Here is an 8389-nt window from a genome sequence, read left to right as displayed (position 1 = left end):
TCTCTCTGCCTCTCCTCTCAATCTCCCAAAAAAAAAAATAACAGGGTGACTAGAGAGATCGAATAAGATAGTATTGGATCCACTTCTGTGTCTTAGCACAGTGGTCCCCAACCTTTTTGGCACCAGAGACCAGTACTATGAGAATCTAATGCCTGATGATCTGAGGTGGAGCTGAGGCGGGGAGCAGCTGCAAATACAGGTGAAGCTTTGCTCACTAGCCCACCGCTCACCTCCTGCGGTGCAGTCTGGTTCCTAACAGGCCGCAGATCGGTACCGGTCCGTGGACCAGGGGTTGGGGACCCCTGCCTTAGCAGGTTACCTCCACAGGCAGGGAATAACTTTGGCTCCAACACTGTTCCAGATCCCTGAGCCAGTAAGAAATTTGCTTCCTTAGTTTGATTTGTTTGATTAACACCATTCTTCGGTATTATCTCTTACAGTTCTAGACCAAGGGACGAGTTCTGATGCTAGAGTTCACCATGTGAAGTCAAGCAAATCATATAGTATGGGGGAAATGGAGAAGGGAAGGCAAAGATACCTACATTAGCAGCCTGTGCCTGCTAACAGAGGGACACAGAACTTAATGTGCCAGGCTTATTATGACTGAGTTGATACAGTTAAGTCCTCACTTAACATCATCGATAGGTTCTGCAACTGTAAGTGGAATGATATATAAAGAAACCAATTTTACCATAAGCTAATTGATATAAACAAGAGTTCAATTCTGACAGCATCTCATGACAAAAAAAAAAAACAACAGTATTCAAGGACCTGCTTTACTGCCTGCCCTCCTTCACCCTGGTGTTCCCCTCTTTAGGGGGATGCATGGTCTATCTATGAAGTGCTTTGTGCTCTTAGGAAGAAAGAAGCTAGGCCATATAAGACACATGAGGACCCTATTAAAATTCAGATTCTGATGCAGTAGGTCTGAGGTGAGGCCTGAAATTCTACATTTCTAACAAGCAGCACCCACTTAATGCTGATTCTCTGACCATACTTTGAGTTACACACTTGGAGTAACTTTGAATTTTGAGCAACTAGGACACTGATTCTCCAAGACTGGTCTGAGGACCTAGGTATCAACCCAGATTCTCTTAATCAAACCTTCTGGGGATGGGGTCTGGCAAGTCTCATTTTAAGCCATTCCCTCAGGTGCTGCTGTGAACATTAAGTTTCAGGACCATTGCATATAATCAGTGTTTCTCAACTGCAGTTCCATGTTAGAAGAAACTTTTAAAAATACTATGCCCTAGGTGCATCACAGGTCAAGAACTCAGACCGTCCAAGGGTAGTACCAGGACATTAGTGTTTTGTTTTGTTTTGTTTTGTTTTGTTCATCAACTTGTTTTTTAAAGTACCCCTAGGTGAGCCTAGAGCATACGGATGGGTCAAAATTACTGCTTTAGGTGAATTTTAAAAAAAAATTCTATTATGTATAATATGCGCCTAGAAATGTATGACAATCATAAGGATATACATGACTATTTATGGGGAGGAAGTGACTAAATCCTCAGGAAGAGTAAAATGTAGCTGTGGGTGTAGTATCTGAAGGCATGGGCTCCGCTCCTAACTCTGCCACTTAGAATTTGTGTGACTCCGTGAACGTGTTTCTTCCTCTGTTAACAAGAAGCCATAATATTTGTCCTATTTACCTCACATAACTGTTATTTGAAAAAAAACTTGTAAACTATAAAATGTTATCCAAAGAAGGAGAATTATCATTTTGAGATTTAAAGTACGATCTTAATGCATGAGACAAATTTAAATTATGAAAACAGAAAGCAGAAGAAAGGATTTTACCAGTGATTTCTTTCCTCAAGCTTTTCTTTCTAACATGCCTTGCTAATCCTTCTGTAGTCCCACATGTAGGAATCTGAGGACAGGGCCCTGCCATCCAGCCCTGTAGCTCCTGCTTCTCTCTATGCTGGTTTATCAGTCAGTCTCCTGTCACAGTGGGATTCTACCTGCTAGCCACAGGGGAGCAGTGTGTGGCCCAGACTGCCCTGTGGGTTTAGATGAATGAAGACTAATTCTAATTCTTGCCCAAGGGAGTCCCTGGCAAAGCAGACAGGCTTTGAGGTTCCCCAGAAGATTATGGTGGTCCAATGTGATTGAGTCCACATGACAGCCCCTTAAGAACACCTTGAAGCTTCTGTCTAATGGGTGGGGCTTCCCAGACACCCTACTTTCCACCAAACCTATCCTAGGGCTACGGTAGGCTTTTTTGGTCTGTCCTGGTTCTGGCCTAAACTGTTATTGCACTCTCAAAGTTCCACAAAATACTTCCACCCCCTTCACACTCCACTGCCGCCAAACAGGGCTGCAACAAACCTCAACAATAAATACACTTGACCCTTGAACAACATGGGGGTTAGCGATGCCGACTCCCATGCAGTCAAAAATCCACGTGTAACTTTTCACTCTCTCAAAACTTAACTACGAACAGAGTTACTGATAACATAAACCATTAATTGATACATATTTTATATGTTACATGTATTATATATTGTATTCTTAAAGATATTATTAAGAAAATCATAAGAGAAAATACATTTACAGTACAATGTATATTTATTGAAAAAACAAATGCATATAATTGGACCTTTACGGTTCAAGCCTGTGTTGTTCAAAGGTAAACTATATAGATATTTTAATACTCAAATGGGCACGTAAGCTAAGGATGAGGACAAGCACTAGATAATAAACTAGTAAGCAAATGCTGTTTTGTATGTTGCTGGTACGTTTCTAGAAGAGGCTACTTACCAACCGGGTATTTACCACAGGAAACAGCAAGGCCAGAAGAGCTCCATTCAACATGTGCATCTGCAGCCTGGAAAGGAAAAAAGATAAAGTCTAAGTGACGCTCAGACTCTGATGGAAAGGCAGACAAAAATGTGTCAGGTTATTATTCCATGCCATATGGGAGAGCACGTAAACAAGTGGCTCTCTGTGTAAAACAGCACGCTAGTTGGCACACACACATAATAAAAAGCTGCATATTTTGTATTAACTGAAACGTTCTGAAGAGCACCACCACTGCCTAAAGTCCCCCAAACACATCTAGAACACACTTTGGTTACAACACTTCATTACATAATGAGCTCTGAGCTCCCTAAACATCCACTCAGTCTCAATCAATGACTTCAACTCTTCAGCTCAAGGGGCATTAGAAAAAGTGAACTGCAGTGGCTAAGTGACCTATCTCTTATAACATGGTTGCTTATTTACACAGCCATACCCAGTCATTTCCCCCAAACAGCGACCTGGGCAGAAATAGGCTAGTACAACCCAGGAAGCCAACTGCAGTGTTTTTGAAAACTCTTCTTCGTTTTCTTAGATATGCCTTCAGGGGCTGCTGTGGAAGGTGGGAGAGCAGAAGTGGTAACCTTCCAAGCTTCTTTTGATCTATTTTACATATTGGGCTCTATGACTAAAGAGCAAAAACAAAAAAAAAAAAGGAGGAACAGTGAGGAGAGGGGGAGGAGGAAGGAAGAGGAAGAGAAGAAAGCCACTACATCATCGCCTAGTGACACTGTTTCCCAATATTAGACTTGTTAAAACTTGCACGCTAGAACTCCTTTATAAGGATAACCAGGTCAGAAACAAACTCTACGTGTAAGGGCTCTGAAGATGGATTTAAGCAGCTTTCTTTATCATTAAAGGAAAATGGTCCTTTACTACTAAGAGAGAAGCAAAGAAAGACAGTCTCTCCTCTCTCCTGAAGAAAAGCTGATTTGATGGGTCATGTACAACTACTGCTGAGTCAAGTACAAACACTGCTAAGTCAACATGTCTCGCACAACTCAAGTCTCAGACATAGCATCTCCATGGTGCCAGGATTTCTCCTATGGCCCCCCAAAAGAAAGCAGCCCACACCTTGAGAACCCCTAGGACTTTAGCTCCTCTCTTGGAGCTCATAGACATGTGCACAAGACTATAAGAATTTACAAGACCCAAGGGAACATCACAGAAGCCCCAAGTCTGTTTTTCATTTTTCCCAGTGTATTTCTTACTGCCGCTCTTGTTACCAATGCCATGATGACAGTGATCCTGTGGACTTAATATATTCTAGGCAAGTATCTAATTAATTGCTTCACATAAACTCCCCCACTTAAATTTTACAGCAATCTTATGAGCTAGATACATTTATGTTTACTATTTTGTTGATGAGGAAACCAGGTTCAAAGAACCAAAGTGACCTAATCAATGCCACACTTAAGATAGTAGAACCAAGATTCAAATGCAGGTTTACCCAACTTCGGACCCCAAACTCTTATATCCCTCTCACTGTTTTATATCAGAGCCTCCCTCTCACCCTCCCTTGCAAATATGTCCTCAGGTGGAGAATCATAGATGCCCCTTTTTCTTTCATTTTAGCTTTAGGGTCTCTCTACTGACAACTTCATACCCTGCCTTAGGCTTAATCTGCTTTCAGGGGATGACCAAGGAGAGAATGCTATTAGGTCACAGCAGGCCATCACAGTCCTACAGTTTAACAGAACTGCCTTGATCCATAAAATGGAGAAGGCACACCAATGCAACGACACTCCTACCTCCCTAGACTGGCCAGGTTACCATGCTTTTACAATAGGGTCATTCAAAGAGACACTCCGTGCTCTGAGAAACTGAAAACTCTGGCTGAAGCCTCAGTGCCTAGAGCAGGGGCCACTGACAGCCATTCCAGGTGAAGTAGAGTCTAGCCTAACTCTGTCCCTAGGCCCTCCTATGTGACAGCTACAGCATAAACATTCTGGATAATGCACTCAGCATAAAAGATTGTGGTGACAGGCTTTGCCATTCGCCTCAAAAGAATGCTGGCACTACACAAGGCCAATTAGAAATTAGGGAACCAAAAGTTAAATCTTGAGGATGATGGAATTGATCCCAAGGTCCCATGGAAGGCCAAAATGTAAAATTATAATGTACACTTGAAAATTATATAATTGTATTAACCAATGTTACCCCAAGTAAATAAATAAATAAATAAATAAATAAATGAAAAGAAAGAAAAATATCAAAATTCAAAATGATTGTTAAACTTCTTAGATAAAGGCAAGCTTTGTTCTGGGTCTTCAAAATTCAGTTTCATAAGCTACATATATGCCAAAGTGTAAAATATACATAAGATATTAAAAGGTCTTGCATATCAATAATTACAAAATATCTAACATGTACTGAGCATTTCTACATGCCAATCACTGGGCTAAGTATTCAAATGCATCATCTCATTTAATCATCACAATTTTATTATAATCATCATCTTCTTCAATTTCATAGCTGAGAAAACCAAAGCACTGAGTGATTAAGTGACTTGTCCAAGATCACAGATAGTAAGTGGCAGAGGGAGAAGTCACACTCAGGTCTTGCCAAGTTTCAAGCCTACGTTTTTGTCTCTGTATCTTGCTTTAAATACATAACGTGAACATTTCACATGTTCCGTGTGTGTGTGTGTTTGCGCACACGCGCACATGTCTATCAAACTGCAGGCCAGGTAGGAAAAGATTCCGAGATGTTGGATGGACAGGGAGGGTCATGCCTAAAGGCAATAGAACCCCTTGCGTGTTGTGTGGCAAAACTATCCCAATTACACAGCTGCACTGCCCTCTAAAGAAAGAGGGCACAGCACATCAGGTAAGCAACTGACCCTATTAGAGGCAAATGCTTTTGATTGCACTTTATACTCACCTCCAGCCTGCCACCCAGATTTCTATTGGGTACAGAAAATGGTTAATGGGTCACTAGAAAGTCCTGGGAGAGTTCCTTCATCTGTACAATGGGGACAATAATAGTACTAACTCAAAATGTTGTTTTAAGGAATCAATATATATAAAGTGTTAGAAAGGTACATGGGACATAGTAAGACACAAATACATGTTTCTTAAATAAATGAAAAGCTTGCCTAGAAGCCTCAAGGTTAAAAAGAGAAGAAGGAAGGGGAAAAAGGAAATTATGTGAAAAAGCTGAACTGCTTAAAAATGTCAAAGTATGAGAAAGAGGCCCAGAGAAAGTAAAAGGACAGACCGAAGGCCAGAACCTTAACAGATGTATTCCTGCTCAGTTAGTCATACTTATAAACCTTCTTGTTGGCTGAAAGTCTTGGCCATTACCATTGTCACAAATATTTTGTCAGTGTTTCTGTTTTTGGACAGGATATTATACTAAATTATCTTAGTTGGTAACAACCTGGGGCAATATGGCAAGTGTCATGGGTTTGATTCTCCTCCAGGTTAGCTAATTTTATTAAATTTAGTTCCACAAACATTAACCAATACATTACTGTGTATCTAACATTTTTCCTGGTGCCATAGAAAAAAAGGAGATCAGTATAAATAAGACATAGTATTTGCCTTCAAGAAGCTAACAATCTTACCGGGAAGTTAAGAAATTAAATAACTAGAGGAAATGTAGTATAATATAATGGTTAAGAATTTACAGTTCGGAATCAAACCTACATTCAAATCTCAGCTCTACCACTTATTGGCTGTAACTCTGGACAAGTCACTTAAAATATGTATGTGTATCAGTTTCCTCGATCTTAAAACTGGTCAAATAACAGTACCTAGCTGAAATGGTTGTTGAGAGAATTTAATGAGATATGACCACATGAAGTGATCAACATAGTACCTAGGGCATAGTAAATACTCAATACATGATTGCTATCATTATCCTTAATAAAGCAATGTTAATAAATATCACATTATTATACATATAAACAAATGAAGGTATTAAAAACTTCACAAGATGACTTATATTTCAATTTAGTACTTGATTACTGCCAAGAATCAAAAGATATGGAACAGATGACAAGTTCAATGAGTGTCTTGAAAGGCAAATTCATAGAGAAGAATTCTAAAAGAAAATTATATAATATTTTGAACTGGACAAAAATTAAAATACAATGTATCAAAATGTGCGAGATGCTTACAACATGAAATTCTTATATTAGTAAAAAAAAAAAAAAGAATGGTATCAAATCAGTAATACAAGCTTCCACCTTAACAGGAAGACCAAAATAAACCCAAAGCAAACAGAAGGAATGAGATAGTAATGGGCAGAAATCAATAAAATTAAAAACAAAAACAATAGAGAATATTGATAAAACCAAAAGCTTGTCTTTGGAAAAAAAATCAATATAATTGATAAAAGTCTAGGCAGTGAAAAACATGGATAAAAAGAGAGAAGAAAAATTTACCAATATTAGGAAGGAAAGAAGGGATATCACTATAGACTCCCTGGAATTAAAGAGATAATAGTGGGGATACTATGAAAAGTTCTATGCACATAAATTTGATGAGTTAGATAAAATGAATGATTTTCTCTAAAACCACGAATTACCAAAACTCATGCAAGATGAAATAGATAAGCTGAACAGTCCTGTTATAGAAATAGAATTGGCACTTAAAATCTTCTGAATAAGAAATTCCCCGACCTAGATGGTTACATTGACCAACTCTACCAAGTATTTATACAATGTTGTCAAAAAAAGAGAAGGAAACGTTTCTCTACATATTTTATGAGTCTATTATTACCCAGATACAAAAACTATACAAAGAATGTACCAGAAAGAAGGAGGAGGTGGTGAAGGAGAAGAAGGACGAAGAGAAACAAAACTAAGACTAAGTTAATATTCCTCATTAATACAGACACAAAAATGCTCAACAAAATGTTAGAAAATCTAATGCAGCGATATAAAAATAATAAGTACTCCATGACCAAGTGGGGTTTGCCCTGGTAATAAAAGGTTGACTCGATATTTGAAATTTGATTAATAAAATCGACCAAATTAACAGTGTAAAGAATATACAGTACAAGAGCAGAAGGAAGGAAATAATAAAGATCAGAGCAGAAATGAAAAAAAATAGAGTCTAGAAAAACAATACAAAAGATCAATGAAACCAAGAGCTATTTCTTTGAAAAGATAAAAAAAATTGATAAACCGTTAACAAGACTCAAGAAAAAAAGAGGACTCAAATAAATAAAATCAGAAATGAAAGAGAAGTAACTACGGACTCCACAGAAATAAAAAGGATCTTAAGAAAATACTATGAGCAATTATATGCCAATAAATTGGACAATCTGGAAGAAATGGACACATTCCTAGAAATATACAATCTCCCAAGACTGAGTCAAGAAGAAACAAAAAATCTGAACCGACCAATTACCACCAACAAAGTGGAATCAGTAATCAAAAAACTTCCAAAAAACAAAAGTCCTTGACCAGATGGATTGATAGGCGAACATTACCAAACATTCAAAGAAGAATTAACACTCATTCTTCTCGTACTATTCCAAAAATTTCAAAGAAAGAAGGCCCTCTAACTCTTTTTGAGGTCACTGTTACCACGATACCAAAACCAGACAAAGATTGTAAAAAAAAAAAAAAAACCTA

The 8389-nt window shown here is 38.3% G+C and overlaps 1 protein-coding gene across 5 annotated transcripts in view; it reads right to left on the bottom strand.

Annotated features, from left to right (window-relative positions):
* Nucleotides 1-8389, bottom strand: part of TMEM164 (transmembrane protein 164) — a 182634-nt gene that overhangs the window by 89623 nt on the left and 84622 nt on the right. For all 5 annotated transcript variants that reach the window (XM_025050554.1, XM_025050553.1, XM_025050555.1 and 2 more), the window contains one exon: nt 2764-2830. In XM_025050554.1, the coding sequence (XP_024906322.1) occupies nt 2764-2830 (67 nt within the window). The remainder of the gene's footprint in view (nt 1-2763; nt 2831-8389) is intronic.

Source organism: Pteropus alecto, unplaced genomic scaffold (genome assembly GCF_000325575.1).
Source record: "Pteropus alecto unplaced genomic scaffold, ASM32557v1 scaffold107, whole genome shotgun sequence".
NCBI classification, from domain to species: domain Eukaryota; kingdom Metazoa; phylum Chordata; class Mammalia; order Chiroptera; family Pteropodidae; genus Pteropus; species Pteropus alecto.
Note: the sequence above shows the minus strand (reverse complement) of the source record. Positions and strands in the feature narration are given on the sequence as shown.